Here is an 18,957-nt window from a genome sequence, read left to right as displayed (position 1 = left end):
AATTCCTTATATTTGGGAAAGACTACATTTCTCAGGATCCCTAGAATGGGGGACACTGCACCCTCATTCAAGCATCAGGAAAGCAGTGGGTGGAGAGCAGTCAGCTACAAAAAGAAGGTACTATAGGGGGATAATTTTCATTTGCTATTGGATTTGGAGAAAATCTTACTGTCTTGTTTCAATGTTTGCTTTACTGTAATTTCAAATCAAAATAGAGTAAGATGTCAACAAAGTGTGATCTTTCATAACCTTGAAAATGTAATACGAACTGTTACATTAAATTAATTGTAATCTAGATCCAATCTTGATTCAGATGACTACATGCTGGTCATGTAGGAGTTCTTGGAATTGATATAACTGACAGATATAAAGTTTTAATCAGAGTTAGCCCATTGGAGTTTTTGTGAAAATGAAAAATGTGTAATGTGTTGTTTACTTGGAGTGTGAAATACTAGTGGGTTTTTCTTTCTTTCCTTCTTTCCAAGCCTGGTTGCCAGCTCCTACCCTCTTTGGCATCCTCATTGACTCTACCTGCACGTGGTGGATGAAAGCCTGCAATAGTAAGAGTGGAGCCTGCCATTATTATAACAACAGCTTCTTCCGCAGCAGGTAAGAGAGGAGAATAGTGATCGTTCTCTCTGTGTGTGAAATAGGCAAGGGCTTTTCTTATCTGTGGTAGATAGAAAGAACCGATGGACTGCTTGCCTTCCATAAATCGTATCAGAACGCCAGTATTTACTGGGCCCTCCAAAAATGCTGGTGTCATTAATAAATTATTATTATCTGCAGCATAATCTAACTTGGTAATTTGCCCAATATTTTCTGTATGGTGCTTAGCAATCAGTATGCAAGTCTGCTGCACTAAAATCACTTTTAAGCTGTGTAAACTAGACGAAAATGAATAATTACAAAGCTTAAAGCAATAGCAGGAAAACCTGTTCGTAATGTGGCTTTGTTCTGGTTGTCTCTTCAAAGGCGTTGATGCAGTTATTTCTGCATCTGACTCTGTATGAACAAAGGTAGTTGATGCCTGAATCTTCTTGGCTCTTCTTTCTCATGTTTAGGCCTCCTGGGCTTTGATCGCTGCTCTATCTATGCATCTGAATTGGCTGAGTCTGAAGGCTGTTGTTGTTTAATCAGCTTAAAAAGTGTAATATTTTTGGGGAGACAGAATTATTTATGCTCCTGAAGCCTAAACTGTGAATGTCTTGGCATTCCTTTACAACCACTTTGGATGTTTACAAACATACGCACACAGTCATTTGAGAAGACTTGTTTTGACTTGGTTTTGAGGAGGATGTAAATTCCCAGGAATTCCCCATCCCCTTTGTCTCAGAACTTTTGCCATATGCCTCTTCTTAAAGCACCTTATATCACTCTTCAGAGAAGATCCCCATCTTAATGCAAAAAGCCTGGTGTCTTCTCAGAGATACCATCCTTTTCATTTAACTATTAAGCACATTGGTTACAGGCTTCAGGGAAAATACATGAACTGCCAGCGTAGTGTATTTTACTGGGTCTCTAGGAAGATCACATTCACAGTCCTACTTGAAGTTAAGAGTTTACTGGATGATTTTCGCCAGTCAGTCGCTCTGAGCTCAAAATGTCTTGCAAGATTACTGAATAAAATGAGAGAAGACCACCCGTTCCACCCTCCCCCCACCCCGTTTTTGAAATACATTGGCTTTTTGTGAAAATGTTTGTGTATTTGTGTATTGAATGCTGTAGGAAAGTTCTGTGCATTATGAAGGTGAACTAGCTGTGGCTATTCATCACTGAGCAATAATTTCCAGGACAGGCCCTTTAAGGGAGTAGATTGGGAAAGTAGATTCCCGATGATTTAATTTGAGGACAAGGGCTTCCTTCCCTTGATCCTCAGACTTCCTGCCATCATCAACTTCAATAGAGTTTGACTAACATAAATAGATGAGGAAAAATTGAATGCATCTTGCCAGGAAATCCCCAGTAATCTTCCATGAAGTCCATCTCAAGAGCAGGAACATATACCCTTTCTGCCCTTGACTCATGCCTGCCTCTGACTAGGTAAAGTTAAGAAAACAAACTTGGCTGTCAGTGCATTAGCAGTTTCCTCCTTAGGATGCAAATGGGTTGAGCTTTCCTTCCATCCCACCAAACAAGGCTCCAGCAACCCCAAAATTAGTAAAGTTTTGAGACTTTAATCAGTAACAAAGGAAGTCTTTGCAACAGCCCTTTGGCTTCTCTTACCACATTCTCCAGTGACTGGTCTGTTGATACCTCAGGAGATTCACCTCACAAGGAATCTCAGATATTTTTTAGCATTCCAACCATGGGAGTGAATTAAGCATCCATAGAGTACATATCCTGATTTTCAGTTTGTTCTTTCATTCCTCCTCCCAAGGAACAACTATGAGGTGGAAATGACTTCCCTTCCTAGAGTAGAGCAGTTAACTGGGGCTAACTGAATGGGGAACAAATAGTAATAGTTCCACAGCTACTCAGGATGCAGACCCTTGAGTCAGAGCCATCTGTAGAAGACTTCTCCAACCTGCTGCCTCCAGATGGATCATAAACTCTCAGAAATCTATAGCTTGCAGTTCCAACACATGTAGCAGTACCAATTTGTACATAATGGAAGCTGGAAAGCCATATCATAGGTGGCTGGGAAGATTGCAATATGGATTCAAGGAAGGAAGGAATTTTGTCTTAAAATGAAAACAAAATGGAAACCAATCTGAGGCAAGCATATTCCTGCCTTTATAATAATAAATCATTAACTTGGCTGGCACATCTTATGATCTCCACAGAGCAGAAAACATTTTAGCACACTGAATCACACAATCTGCCATGATATGAACTGCTTCACTAAGTAATTATGAATTCCTCACCTGTATAATATTGCTGTTATCTTATAACCTCTTTTTTTTTGAAAAACCATATGACTAGGAATTATCTGGAAGTTCAGGATAATAGATCCTGGAAGACTTATTACTGTAATGCCAGCCACTTGTAACATTCCACTTCATAAAATGATTGAAAAATTACTACTGTACCTATCCCACTTTGTTAATTCTCCAAAAGAAATAATATAACAGTTTTGGGACACCTATAGGAGGGAAACTATTTTTTGTCCCTAACAGAGGAGTTTCTTCCCATTCCACTTTCTTTTCTTGTCAACATAGAATCACATAGACAGGAAGGGACCTTAGAGGTCTTCCAGTCCAACCCCCTACTCGAACAAGGGATACTATTCAAGACAAATGGTTGTCCAGTCTCTTCTTGAAAACTTCCAGTAATGGAGTTTTCTGGAGACATTAATCCATTCCACTGGATTACCGGTAATTGTTCTCACTATCCAAACTCACATCCAGTTCTGAAATTTCCATTTTCATAGAAATCCAAAGATTTCTAAAGTTCACATTTTTGCCTCCAGATCTGACTTTTATCATTTCAGAAGTGTTCGGAGCTTAAAACAGAGCATTTTGAAACAGTTAAAAATTATTGAAATAGCCAGTTTTAGCAGCGACGCATTTGCTTTGCACTCGGGCAACTGCTTGGAGTTCAAATTCAGCATTATTTACTTTTAACATGTTTTGCAAATCACTCATTTTTTTCTAAGTCATTCAGCTAAGTTTTTTTTATTGCATCCCTACAAATGTGATAAGTTGCATTTCAAAAGAAATGATCTTCTCCCCCCCCCCCTCTCTCTCTCTCTCTGTTTTTCTCTCTCTTTCTCTCTCCAGGTACCTAGGCCTCCAGGTTGGCTACAAAATTATTGGCATTCTGCTGTTATCGTTCATCAGTTGGAAGCTGACCAGGAACAAGCAGTACAATGTGCAAGATAAAGCTGCCGATCCAGAGTAGCTCCACACTACAATGAGACCTGCTTCAAGCATCATTTTGTATGATGTTTAAATTTACTTAACTTGGCCTTTGTGCCTTTTGTTTTATTTTTTTCACAATACAGGCACCATTTTATATTAGCAGATGAACTTGAACTCCTACATGACCAGCATGTAGTCCAGCTAAAAGAACATTCTTGTGTTGGGGAACAGAGATCACACAGCCAACTCACCTGAGAGGCACTGAAATGAAAATACCCACAGCCAGCAAAAGGGAGCCCCCAGACTACATTGGTAGAGGCATCTTCAAAGTCTGGGCCAGAGATGCAATTTGGAAAACAACGGGTTATCTTGCTTTTATGTCAAAACAATGGAAATGGCAAGTGAAAACTGTTACAGTTAAAAGAACCATATGAGTCACTTAAAAGTTGCTAGCAGGGGAAGCCATCCAATTTGGCTATGGGGTTTTGGACTGTTTTACTCAATCAACTTTGACGCATTATCCAGGCTTGCCAAAGGGATGGGACCAAGGGAAAAGCAATCTCAACTTGGTCTGCCCTCTCTCTGTTGCCTTTGCTTCTTCCTTTACTTCCTTTACTATACAGGCCAGAACGGATAAAAATGCCAGTCAGTGTATAAAGTTGGTTGTTATGACATGTACACTTTTAAATAAAAAAACCTCTTTTTCTAGTCTGTTCTTACAGTTTTTTTACTGACGGATTTTGAAGAAGCCACTTTTTTCAATATTTTCCCAGCTTTTGAGCCTCCCTGTTGCTATAAGCGTACTGTTTGACTTTGGAATTTTTTGACCTGGTACTCATCCAAATTTTAATTCTATGAATCTTTTTAGTAATGGAACAGCTTTTAATTATAGTAATGGAAATATGTGATGTTTCATCAAGAAATAATTCATTTCTCATGTTACTTTCTCTTCAACTTAAAAGCATGGCTTGTTATTTTGGTCTTTTCCCCTACTGCCCTAAACAGAAAAGTACTGTTAAGAGAGAGAAAATCTGTTAAGTGTCTTAAATCTAAAACTACTAAAATGCTATTTAGTTTATGCTGCATTATATTTGCTTGAGATTTGACCCATTTAATCAAAGGCGGTGTTCTCTTCTCTATTTGCTTGAGGAAGAGAAAGATGAATGATAAATGACTGGATAAATAAATTGATTAGGAAGCATGGCTTAAAGAGAAAGATGCACAGTTGGTGAACAACTGTTTGCATGTGTTTACAAAATTATAAAGTTTGAGGAAACTGTAGGTCATTTTCTAACTCCATAAATAAGTAGTTCCTACAAACCTTTTTTTAAACATCTGCATAAAAGAATAAAAACCTATCACAAATGTTGTACCACCATCTAGTGGCACTTTGATTTATGATGGACATATTTTGTTATACTTAACAAAGTTGCTATACTGCGTGCCAAAGCTGAGCAATAGAGCAATTTAAAGTACAGCTTTCTTTTTTTGCTGATTTATGGTTTTACCAACAATTTGAAAATGAAATACATATTGTAAACAGAGCCAGTGGGGGAAAAAACACATGAGTCATTTTAACTTGCAAGGCATAAGAAGATGTAATTTTAAGTGTTGGATTGGCAATGGGAGTAATGGGGTTTAAACATTACTCACTGTTTAGCTGACCCAAACACACACACCCTTTGTTTCTAGTTTTTACCAAGTTTAACATTTATTTGGGATGGCAAAATAAAATAGTACAATTTGAATAGGAAAATGGTTTGGAGAGTTATATGTGTTTTTATATCCAAGTATACAGTACAAACAACAGTGCAAAGAAATAGAAGAAAACAATAGAATAGGAAGGACCAGAGATCTCTTCAAGAAAATTGGAGAGACAAAGGGAACGTTTCATGCAAAAATGGGCATGATAAAGGACCAAAATGGCAGGGATCTAACAGAGGCAGAAGACATTAAGAAGAGGTGGAAAAATTACACAGAAGAACTATACAAGAATGAGCTTAACGTCCCTGATAACCACGATGAGGTGGTCATTGACCTTGAGCCAGACATCCTAGAATGTGAAGTGAAGTTGGCCTTAGAAAAACTGAGCAACAACAAAGCTAATGGAGGTCACAGTATTCCAGCTGAGCTATTCAAAATCTTAAAAGACGATGCAGTAAAAGTGCTACACTTAGTTTGCCAGCAAATTTGGAAAACTCAACATTGCCACAGGATCGGAAAAGATCAGTTTGCATTCCAATTCCAAAGAAAGGCAGTGCCAAAGAATGTTCAAACTATCGCACCATTGCACTCATTTCACATGCTAGTAAAGTTATGCTTAAAATCCTACAAGCTAGACTCCAGCAGTATGTGGATCGAGAGTTACCAGAAGTACAGGCAGGATTTCGAAGTGGCAGAGGAACTAGAGATCAAATTGCCAACATACGCTGGATCATGGAGAAAGCTAGGGAGTTCCAGAAAAACATCTACTTCTGCTTCATTGACTATGCTAAAGCCTTTGATTGTGTGGATCACAACAAACTGGCAAGTTCTTAAAGAGATGGGAGTACCAGACCATCTTATTTGTCTCTTGAGAAACCTATATGCGGGCCAAGAAGCAACAGTGAGAACTGGACATGGAACCACTGATTGGTTCAAAATTGGGAAAGGAGTCCGGCAAGGCTGTATACTGTCGCCCTGCCTATTTAACTTACTGTATATGCAGAGCACATCATGAGAAAGGCAGGGCTAGATGAATCAAAAGTTGGAATTAAGATTGCCGGCCCCTAGAGTCAGAAACGACTAGCACGCATGTGCAAGGGAACCTTTACCTTTTACCTTTAAGATATGCAGATGATACCACTCTAATGGCAAAAAGTGAAGAAGAACTAAAGAGCCTCTTGTTGCGGGTGAAGAAGGAGAGTGCATAAGTTGGGTTGAAACTTAACATTAGGAAAACCAAGAACATGGCATCTGGCCCTCTCAATTCCTGGCAAATAGATGGGGAAGAAATGGAGGTAGTGACAGATTTTATTTTCCTGGTTTCCAAGATCACTGCAGATGGAGACTATAGTCAAGAAATTAAAAGACGCTTGCTCCTGGGGAGGAAAGTCATGGCAAATCTAGACAGCACACTAAAAAGCAGAGACATCACCCTGTCAACAAAAGTGTGTATAGTCAAGGCTATGGTCTTCCCAGTAGCAATGTATGGCAGTGAAAGTTGGACCATAAGAAAGGCTGAGCGCCAAAGAATTGAGGCCTATGAACTATGGTGCTGGAGAAGACTCCTGCGAGTCCCTTGGACTGCAAGGCAATCAAACCGGTCAGTCCTAGAGGAGATCAACCCTGACTGCTCTTTAGAAGGCCAGATCCTGAAGTTGAAATTCAAATATTTTGGCCACCTAATGAGAAGGAAGGGCTCACTGGAGAAGAGCCTAATGCTGGGAAAGATTGAGGGCAATAGAAGAAGGGGACGACAGAGAATAAGGTGGCTGGATGGAGTCACTGAAGCAGTAGGTGTGAGCTTAAATGGACTCTAGAAGATGGCAGAGGAAAGGAAGGCCTGGAGGCATTCAGCCTAATCTTCTGTGCTTTTACAACATGTCTAAATCACGTTTTTTAAAAATCAAGCTGATTTTATTGAAATAGAAGTACAAGAATGTTCCTTGTAACTGGATTTGTAACAAGTACCACAAATAGTTTGATCTGCAGATCTTAGAAGGTTTGGGAATGAGATTACATTCAAATCAGTAGAAGATTCCAGTCAGATCTCAGTGAACAAGAGTGAAAGAGAACTGCTGTATCAGAGAAGATGCAACTAAACCTTGTCGCTACATAAGTAAATATGACGTGACTAAAATAATTGCAATACTTCCTGTTTCTATATAGAAGTTTACTGGATTGGCAGCTGTATCTTTATTCAGTCCAAAATAGCAGCATCTTTGCATCCATATAGATTGCGTTGTATAAAATAATTTTATACTTCCCATGTCTTCCTAGTGTTCCTTTAGATTTGTTTTTTTAAAGCATATAATTTTATTATATTGTAATCTGTCTCCAGTACTTTAACATTAAAAAACCCAGCTTTATATAACTATAAATCATATTTTACAGATTGTGGTGTGAGAAATTTGAACTGGATGGATGGATAGGGGTGTGTGTGTGTGTGTGTGTGTGTGTGTGTGTGTGTGTGTGTGTGTGATGTTAGGGAGCTAAGTGGAAACCTCAGGTTGAAAATAGGAGAAAAAGAATAAGACTTGGGTACTGCAAAAATACAAGGACTTGACTCCAGCTGAAGCCCTAGACACTGCTATACAGCCCTGGCTACCAGCCTAAGGAGACAACACTAGAGAAGCAGGTGTCAAGAAGACAAATGCCCTGTTCTCCATGGTGTACAGCTAACTGCAGTGCAACACAGAAACAGCAGCACATGGGAAAAAGAGAAAACATACCGGTAGCACCAGGTGGCTGCAGGACCTGAAAGCAGACCATATGATCTCCCAAAACAGGAACCAGTTACCACAACAGTAGCAGATAGCCAACAGTAAGTCAAGAACGTGACATGCTACACAGCACCTGACCCAGACATGATCTATACCTACTGGTTAACAGTGTTGCATTGATGCCTAGTAGGACAGATGAACCAGCTGCTAGCACCAGGCTCCCACCCAGACTGGCTAATACAAGGAAGGATATTATTGATCATCAAAGACTTCCACAAAGGAACAGCATTGTCCAACTTTTGACAACCTGTCTCCCCAAAACATGGAAAATCCTATCAGGTATTGTAGCCATCAAGCTACGGGGCCATATGGGTCACTACGTATGCACAGTTCAGAAAGGCATTTGGAACAACACCAGAGGCTCAAAACACCAGATGCTAATAGATAAAAAGAGCCATCCTCAAGATCTAGACAGACCGACCTGAGCACAACCTGGACTGACTACAGGAGAGCCTAAAACTTGGGGGCAAACTCAAAGGCAAACAGATGGATCTGTGGTTGCCTGGCACTACAGGACGCTAAGGATCTTCCTCAAGAGGACTGTGCGAGACAACACTGGCAGCTCATATAAATGGCTATTAAGTGAGGCATATAACAAAGTAATGCACTGTCCCCACTGCTCCTCTGCTTATATTTAAACTCCCTCAGCTGGATTATCACAAGAACTGGATACCATGAGAGTGGAACTACCATTAGTCACCTCCTGTACATTGATGATGATGATGTCAAGTGTATGCTAAGAGTAAATGAGAGATTGATCCACCTGACATGGATCTATAGTGAGGACATTGGGATGTCATTCAGATTGGAGATGGTAGTAAAGAGAGGGAACATAGTTAAGACTGATGAGGAGGGACTACCAGCAGGCCACATAGCAGACATATAGACCAGCTAAAAGTATCTTGTTATCCCACAGCCACATGGGAACCATGAGAAAAATATCAGGAAGACAGCAACATTCAAGTAGCAAGTATCGACAAAGGATAAGACAAGTCCAGCTCAATAGAAAGAAAAAAAATCACACCATCAACAGATATGCCCTGCCAGTTATCAGGTACCCTGTCAGTTACTGAGGATATGGAGGATAAAGAATCTGCCAATGTGAAAACCTGGAAAGTCTTCACAATGCACAGAAATTTCCATTGCAAGTCCAACACCCCAGAGTCTACACCAGCCAGAAAGAGGGTGGATAAGGTTTGATTGACTTCCAATGCCTCTGTCCTAGAGAAAAACCCAGAGCATCCTGGAATACCTTGGTAAGATGGCATCCAAAGATGAGCTGCTAAAGAATGCTTGAGACACAGACAGACATGAAAGAAAGATCAAGAAGAGGAAGTGCTGTGACAAATCAAAACCTGCACGTACCAACAAAGATAGCTAAGGTGTCAGCAATCTTATCATTGGCTGGAAAGGGCTGGATTAAAAGACAACAGTGAGGGTCTGATTAAAGCAGCACAAGAACAGGCACTAACATTCATATCCATAGAAGCAGGAGTCTAACAAGTTAAGTAAGACGCAGGGAGAGGGAAAAGAGAGGAAAAATCGGGTTGAAACTAAATGGGTAGGAGAAAGCTTGTGGCCACTGGTTCATTCAGAGCTATGGATTGCCTTCATCTTCAATGGCCCTCAGACAAGACTGCAACATCTATGATTCCATTTCCAGAAGGGTGAGTGATATATATCCAGCATGTTTTTCCTGTTCCAGTGAGTATTTCAAAGGGAGCTAATAAAACACTGTGCAGGTGACAAATCTGTATGGAGGTGTCTGTAACATCAAGATAAGAGGCCATCTGCTCAGCAAGGTGCTTCATTAACTCTCCTCAGTGCCTCTCTGATAACTGCCATTCGCTGTTCAAAAGAGCCATTTTTATCTCACCAATAACTAAAAAGTAACCAAAATGAACTGCCAACTCAGCAAAGAAATCCTACTTCAGCTGATTAAGGGGAAGACTTCCATTTGATCTAGCTACTGGAGGAACAGCTTCAGGAGTTTGTTGCACGGAGACAGTGGCATTTCTTATTCCCTAATTTGATAAATGCTAGAAGATGGGGGGAGGGGCGGGTGTCACAATGAGCATAGAATTCCTATGTGCCCTTTAAGAAAGTCATCTCCTGGGAGACAAACCTGTGTTCTTATCTACTTCAATATAAGTAAGGTGACATCACAGCAGGACATGATATCTTTTCCTGCAAACCCCCCCCCCCCCGAATCCTGAAGTTCAAAAGCTGAGGTCTCAAGCTGCAATTAGAATTGAAGCAATGTACAAAGGTTGTTACCAAAATATAAATTCATTGAAAAGATTTATTAAACATAATTTGTATGGACTCATGTGAATTATATTTCATTAACTTAAATTTTTATTTTATTTTTTTATTTTAATTCCATTTATATCCCGCCCTTCTCCGAAGACTCAGGGCGGCTTACAAGCTTAGCAGTAGCCTTCATTCTATGTATATGCCTGCTTATTAGGGCTTTCACACACACCCCAAGCGGCATTATTACAAAGTCAGCTTAATTGCCCCCAACAATCTGGGTCCTCATTTTACCTACCTCGGAAGGATGGAAGGCTGAGTCAACCTTGAGCCTGGTGGGATGCGAACCTGCACTAATTGCAGGCAGCTGGTGTTACTTAAGGAGGCATTAGCCCACTGCTCCACCAAGGAAATTCCATTTAGTTTTCATTCTAGCTTCATCCCACATTTCTTTAGAGTGTGGTTCCCCCCTCCATGACACTCAAGAGGCAAGTGTGATCATCTAGGAAAAGTTTGTGTATCATGTAGTTTTTGCAGATGTCATGCTATCAAGAGCCTGTTTCTTTGGGGAGATGGGTAAAGGGGAGATAAGACTAGTTCTGTCACATCCAAACAATGGGCCAAGGAAGATCAGTGAAAAAGAAGACAACTTGAAGAAGCTAAAAAGGAGGGAAACAGAAAATGCATCTGTGATTGCTATCAATGTAATAAATTAATAGTATATACGAGTCTAGGAATAAATGGCCTCAATGTCTTGGAAGTTCTTACATGTTTAGTTCTATCTGTCACTCAGCTGTGCCACTTGCACAATAATTGAGAATGGTCAGATTTTTCACATTTTTGACCTAGCTTGACAGTGGCCAATTTAAGCTAAGGATTATTTCAGGTGGCCCCTGGTGCAGGGAGGAGTGATATGAAGACAACTTCATGACAATATATCACAAAAAAAGATGTTGCCAGGGCAAGTCTATGTTGTGGTTAGGTGCAATGGAGAATTTTTGATTTCTACTCATTTTCCTTTAAAGGTTTGTGAGATATTTTTCATATCCAAACTGCAGGACACTGCCTCTTCAGTATCACAGGAGCCTTTTTTTAGCTAGACATTTGTAAATAGCTGATCAAGCCAGCTTGTATAAATTTATTTCTATTTACTTGTCTTTTTGTGATTTTTTTTTTGAATGGTTGCACTCCCACCCCATGAGCGTTCAGTACTGTTACATATCTTTGCTGCACAGCAAGTGAAATAAAATTAAAAACATTTGACCAATGTCTCATTTCCTACAGTTATTACTTCCAGGTAATTCAGTTGATGTTTATGTTTTTAAACATCCAGAATAACACATTTCACAGTCCTGTTCTCTCAAATATTCCAATGACTCCAAATAATTTAAGTTAGAGAAATCTGTACCTCCAGTTAGTTGGCAATTCTGCCCAGGGATGATAGGGATTAGAATTCATAAACAACTAGACATCTTATTCTCCAAGTTGCCCATCCATGACAGGTTGTAGTTAAATTATAGTTTAGCATTCCCTTTCTTCTGCAGCTTACTTTGGGAAAAGAGGATAACATTTTAATAGAGAACTTTCAAAATTCCTACTAACGTGTCTGGGTATTGTTCACATTGTTCAGATGCTAAAAATAGCCCACCACTTCCCAAGGTCCTGTTCTGGGACAATAATTGCACTGCTGGTTCTGTTCTCCTGGTCCTTGAACTTGATCTAAATGGGCTTCCTGAAGTCTACTGTATGGTTTTTATGACCTTGGGAGAAAAGAGATCCTTTGTTGCTGTTGTTCTATTTAGTGAAAAGCCGTATCAAACAAAAATCCTTTCAATATCTCTAAAATACATAGAGTAGTTTCAACATTTGACTAGGGAAGTTATTTATCAGAAGAGAAAAGAAAGGCAAATCAATCAGATAATGTCAAGTGCAAAACTATGTGTAGGTGATAAAAAAAGAAGGGTAGAAAGAGGGCCAAAGTAAATTGTAAAAAGTTAATGTATAAGTTCAACAAGAAACTAAAACTGAGTGAACAATGAGGATTCAAATATTTATTTTCATTTACAGCAGAAAGAAATTGAGTGCTGGGAAAGGTGATATTCCTGCAACAGAAATATTTGCTTTAACATTTAACCTATACAACATGCACAATCATTTTGCTTTACTAAACAAACGAGCATTAGATTTTGCTAAACAGCAGATAAATTAGTGTCTTGGCTGGTTTCTAAAGGAAGAAGAAAGGCCAGAAAATGTGCAGCAAATCCAGGCTGGACCACAGAGCTCCATTACCTAGCAATCCACTTTTTATATTTAATAGATACAATTGCAATTCCTAAAGTCAAACAGAATTTGTTATATAATTATGCAAGAGCAGAGCAAAGTTTTAAAGTTGTTCTATAAAGAATAATCAATCCCATTGTTGGCTTTCAAATAAATACTAGAAATTAAAATTCTTTCACAATCTTGCTTTCCTTTTAACTCCAAGCTGGAGTGTTAATAAAAGGAGGTTGAGAGTAGCATTTTTCCTCTCCATTTATTGCTTCCTTTTGATACATATCCATTATTCTATGGGCATCTTGCCAGTCATAAATAAAGTTCACAAACAGTATGAAATCCAACAGACTGAGGATGCACCTTCATATATTTCAGGAAATGATGTGGATACCCAACAAAAGGAACAGATAATCAGAATGTGGATAGGAAGCATGCAGTAGTTAAGAGAGTATATCCTAACTAAATATTCTAACAGCTCAGATTTGATGTTTCCTAAATGCCTTACTTAGTGAGCTCTATTGCACCCACATCTTAGGTTCTCCCCCTTTTGAGTCCATACATGGGGAGAAGACCAAGGCATTTTAGAACAGACCTTTTGCAATCAAAGCTGCTCTTCTGAAGAACATCCCAACTTTAACCACTGGAATATTGAAAGCATAATGAAGTTCTGCTTTTTACTCAGCAACTCTTACCATTCTCAGTGCCCATGCACCAACTCTCACAAGTCCAGACAAAGGAAGCTTTCTACAACAACCTGAACCAGAATATTCGAACAACCATCACCAGTGATAAATTCATCATTCTGGGAGACTTCAATGCTAGGGTGGAGACAGACAGTGACAACTGGAGCGGAATCTTGCAAGATACAGGGTGGGAAAACAAAACAGCAATGGCTGGTCTCTGAGCAAATATGCTGAGTGCAACCTGTGTATCACAAACACTATGTTCACACTTACAAACAAGTACAAAACTACCTGGTTGTTACAAAAGTACAAAACTGCCAAATCCAAGCACTGGCACCTACCTAAGATATATGTCATAGTATGTCAGTGTGATCTTAAAAGCCCATTACCCATGTCATGTGAAGTGCTGAGTGCATCACAAGCTGGTCTGGTCAGTTCTCAGCCTACCCATTTAAGCAACCAAGGACTGACAGAAAGTCATTCAATATTGGTAGACTATAATAATAATAATAATAATAATAATAATAATAATAATAATAATAATAAATAATAATAATAATAATAACAACAATAACAATAATAACAATAACAACAACAACAACAACAACAACAACAACAATAATAATAATAATAATAATAATAATAATAATAATAATAATTATTTAATTTTTATACGGCCCTTCTCTCGAAGGACTCAGGGCGGTTGTACAGGGCAATACAATAAAATACAATATATAAAAGTTAAAAAATATTAAATACTACAGCCCAATTCAATATGTTAATACAATAGCATTAAAATACCCCTAAACCCATCAGACCAGGCCGGCTTGTTCAAATAAATATGTTTTTAGGTCACGTCGGAAGGAGCGAAGGTCGGGAGCCATCCGGAGCTCAACCGGTAAATGGTTCCAAAGGTCTGGCGCGCCCACAGAGAATGCCCTCCCCCTGGGGGCCGCCAGTTGACACTCTTTGGCTGACGGCACCCTAAGGAGGCCCTCTCTGTGGGAGCGCACTGGACGAAGGGAAGTTGATGCTGGCCACAGGTGCTCCCGTACGTAACCCGGACCCATGCCATTTAGGGCTTTATAGGTCATAACCAGCACCTTGAATCTTACCCGGAGGACAACCGGAAGCCAATGCAGCTCGCAGAGTAGAGGTGTTACATGGGAGTATCGGGAAACCCTCACCACCACTCGCGTGGCCGCATTCTGCACCAGCTGGAGCCTCCGAGTAGTCCTCAAGGGCAGCCCCATGTAATTGAAATTGTTAAAAGGGTTAAATATTTGGGGGTATATTTGTCACCCTCAAATGTAAAGCTATATAAAAATAATTATGGAAAGCTATGGGGAAAAGTTCAAAAAGAATTGGATAGCTGGAAAAAACTACAATTATCTTTATTGGGAAGAATTGCCGAAATTTCTATTTTTATTTCAAATGATACCTATTCTTAAAAAGGATTCAAACTTGGAGGAATGGCAAAAGGGTATTAATAAATTTGTCTGGGCAGGGAAATGCCACGAGTTAAATTTAAGATTATGCAGGATACGCGTGAGAGAGGTGGTCTTAAAATGTCTAATCTTAAACTATACTATGAAGCCGCTGCTTTGTCAGCGATAAGTGATTGGATTAATTTAACACAAGTGAGGTTATTAAATCTTGAAGGTCATGATTTGCTATTCGGTTGGTATGCATATTTATTGTATGATAAGAAGGTGGATAATGTGTTCAAGGTGCATATTTTAAGACATGCTCTGTTGCGAGTTTGGAAAAAGCATAGACATAAGCTAAATTATAAGATACCTATATGGGCAATACCGAAACACACAATAGAAAATATAAGTGTTGGGTTTAAACATGATGTGACTACATATAAGGAAATTTTAAGTTTGGAAAGGAATGTATGGTATTTGAAGCCGTATAATATCTTACGAGAAGAAAAGGTTGTACAAACTTGGTTTCAGTATGGGCAATTACAGCCCAGGTGGAAAGAAGATCAGAAAATTGGTTTTTCAATGATTGATGAAAATTTGGTAAAGCAAATTAGAGATCAAGGTCAAGCACATATCAAACGGATATATCTTGCACTGATAGAAATTGATTCAGAGACAGAACTTGTTAAAGACTGTATGATAAAGTGGGCTCAGAATTTTCAAGAAGGCATTACAATGGATACTTGGGAAAAGATTTGGGTGAGAAATGTAAAATTTACGCAAACTCATAATTTAAGAGAGAACTTTTATAAAATGTTTTATAGGTGGCATTTAGATCCTAAAAAACTAGCAAGTATGTATCCGAACTGCCAGCCTAAATGTTGGAGGTGTGGTGGTGAAGATGCAACGTATTTTTATATATGGTGGATCTGTAAAAAGGTTAAAGCATTTTGGATTAAAATTTGGTGGAATATGCAAAAGATATTTAAGAAAAGGATAAAGTTTTGTCCGCAATTGTTTTTACTGGGCATTATTACTGATACTACTGTTGTGGACACTAAGTTGATGTTGAATTTAATTACGGCAGCGAGACTTTTAGTAGGGCAATATTGGAAGAAGGAAGAACTGCCGACTATAGAAGAATGGACTTTAAAAGTTTCCAACCTGGCGGAAATGGCAAAGATCTCAACTTACTTGAAAGACCATTCGCAACAGAGATATATTGTGGAGTGGAAAAAATGGATTGATTATATCCAGAATAAATATGGGACTAAAAAGTTTCACTTAGCATTTGAATAAGTATTGATGTGATTATTTATATTGCTTGTAGTTATTTTATAAGAGTTAAAGTGCGATAGATTTAATAGTTTATTGTTGTTTGCATATGGTAGACTATGATTGTTTGTACTTTTATACCTTGTATTTAGCTCTGGGAAGTCGGGGAGGGGGGAGGGGGAGGGAGGGAGGTGTTGGGGAGGGTTGGGAAGAGGGGAGGGGGTTGGGAGGGGGTTTGTTTTGTTTTGTTAAAAATAAAATGTACTGTAAAACTTTTCAATAAAAAAGGGCAGCCCCATGTAGAGAGCGTTGCAGTAGTCCAAACGGGAGGTCACGAGTGCATGAGTGACTGTGTGCAAGGCATCCCAGTCCAGATAGGGCCGCAACTGGCGCACCAGGCAAACCTGGGCGAAGGCCCCCCTAGTCACAGCTTCTATATGATCTTCCAAAGAGAGCTGTGAGTCTAGGAGAACACCCAAGTTGCGAGCCCTATCTACGGGGGGTAATATCTCACCCCCCATAGTCAACGATGGAACAAACTGAATTTCCCGAGATGCCGGCACACACAGCCACTCAGTCTTGTCAGGGTTGAGCCGAAGCCTGTTCCTCCCCATCCAGACCCGAACTGCCTCCAGGCAATGGGACATCACATCGAGGGCATCACTGGGGTGGTTTGGGGTAGAAATAAAAAGCTGGGTATCATCCGCATATTTTTATTTTATTTATTTTATTTATTTTAATTCCATTTATATCCCACCCTTCTCCGAAGACTCAGGGCGGCTTACAAGCTTAGCAGTATTGATGGTACCCAACCCCCAAACCACGAATGATCTCACCCAGCGGCTTCATGTTGAACAGATGTTGAACAGGAGAGGCGAGAGGACCGACCCCTGAGGGACTCCACAAATGAGAGGCCTCGAGGCCGACCTCTGCCCTCCTGCCAACACCGACTGCGAACGTCCCAGGAGGTAGGAGGAGAACCACCGTAGGACGGTGCCTCCCACTCCCAACCCCCGAAGACGTTGCAGTAAGATACCATGGTCGATGGTATCAAAAGCCGCTGAGAGGTCTAATAGGACTAGGACAGAGGAGCAGCCCCTGTCCCAAGCCCACCAGAGATCATTCACCAGCGCGACCAATGCCGTCTCCGTGCTGTACCCGGGCCTGAAGCCCGATTGGTACGGGTCTAGATAATCAGCTTCCTCCAGGAACAAAGGGAGCTGCTGCGCCACCACACTCTCAACAACCTTCGCAAGAAAGCGAAGGTTGGAGACCGGACGATAGTTGTTTAACACAGCTGGGTCCAGGACAGGCTTCTTGAGGAGGGGTCTCACCACCACCTCCTTCAAGGCGGCAGGAAAACTACCCTCACTCAAAGAAGCAGTTATCACTGCCTGGAGCCAGCCTCGTGTCCCCTCCCGAGCCGAATATACCAGCCAGGAGGGGCACGGGTCCAATAAACACGTGGTGGAGCTCCGCCTCCCCATAATCCTGTCCACTTCTTCCGGCATCACAAGATCGAACTCCTCCCAGATGACATCGACAAGACCACCCATGTTCTCACTGTCAGACTCTGCCCAGTCGGAGTTCAAACCGGTCCGGATCTGAGCGATTTTGTCCGACAGATGCTGGCTAAACTCCTCGGCACGACCCTGCAAGGGTTCCCCCCTCACCTCCTGATTCAGGAGGGAGCGAGTCACCCTAAACAGACACGGACGCGATGAGGGTGGCAAAGTAGTTAGACCTTGCCGTCCTCATCGCCGCGAGATAAGACCTCGTAAAGGATCTTAGTCACAATCGGTCGGATTCAGACCGGCTGGACCTCCAACAGCTCACTAGACCTATACCAAGACCTACACCAAGACCTATACCAAGACCTATACCAAGTCCAAGGCTTCCAAGATGTACTTAATGAAATACTGTCTGCCGCTTATAGGAACCTATTATGAAAAGTAGACTTACCGTAGTTTAAAGATGTCATCATGCAGACTGTAACAACTGTATCTGGACTAAAATCACATCAAGACTGGTTTGATGAAAACTGCAAACACATTTCAGCAGTCGTTCACGCCAAGAGCAAGGCCTACCCACATTGGCAGAATAAACCATCATCTGTCTCAAAGAAAGACAAATTTAAGTACCTACAATCCAAATTACAGATGAAACTGTGAGAAATACAGGATAAATGGTGGCAAAAGGCGGCTGTGCAGGTGGAACATGAGGCAATCATGCATGACACCAAAAAGTTCTCCAATGCCCTGATTTATTTATTCAGCTTATGGTGATGTTACATTAGCTAGGAGACTACAATGCTAGTATATGGTAGTAGTTTGGCTACTTAAGACTACCATTCTGTTAACGCTCACGTACTTTCCAAGGCACACTACAGGAGGTGAGCTAGCTTTGCCAGAAAGAAAGATGAATAGCATCCTGCAGCAGAAGCCGGGGCCTTCTTCCTCCACCAAAGTCACCTCACAAATGGGTGTTGCATCCCAGAAGGTCCAGCTCCAGCAGGGTTTTTTGACTGTCTGCACAAAACACCGGCTTGTCTTGTCTTCCCACCAAATGTCATAAAACTGAATGCTCCCCCTTATTGTCATCTGATATGTCAAGCTTGATCAAAGACTAGGAAGCACTGGAAAACCACTGGGTTGAACATTTTTCCAACTTTCTTTATAGGCCAATCCACAGCTGCAGCTACATATTTTACTGCAGATTCCTCAGCTGCCAGCCTTGGGTGCCCTAGACCTGCTTC

At 40.5% G+C, this 18,957-nt stretch overlaps 1 protein-coding gene across 4 annotated transcripts in view; it reads left to right on the top strand.

The window, feature by feature from the left end:
• SLCO2A1 (solute carrier organic anion transporter family member 2A1) overlaps positions 1–4,958 on the top strand; it is a 74,725-nt gene extending 69,767 nt beyond the window's left edge. For all 4 annotated transcript variants that reach the window (XM_083363257.1, XM_083363255.1, XM_083363254.1 and 1 more), the window contains 2 exons: positions 486–609; positions 3,723–4,958. In XM_083363257.1, the coding sequence (XP_083219383.1) occupies positions 486–609; positions 3,723–3,843 (245 nt within the window). In that variant the 3' untranslated portion in view covers positions 3,844–4,958. The remainder of the gene's footprint in view (positions 1–485; positions 610–3,722) is intronic.
• The last annotated feature ends 13,999 nt before the right edge of the window (positions 4,959–18,957 follow it).

Source organism: Vipera ursinii (genome assembly GCF_947247035.1).
Source record: "Vipera ursinii genome assembly, chromosome: 5".
Taxonomy (NCBI): Eukaryota; Metazoa; Chordata; class Lepidosauria; order Squamata; family Viperidae; genus Vipera; species Vipera ursinii.
The sequence above is the reverse complement of the archived record's forward strand: the minus strand, read 5'-3'. Positions and strand labels throughout refer to the sequence as shown.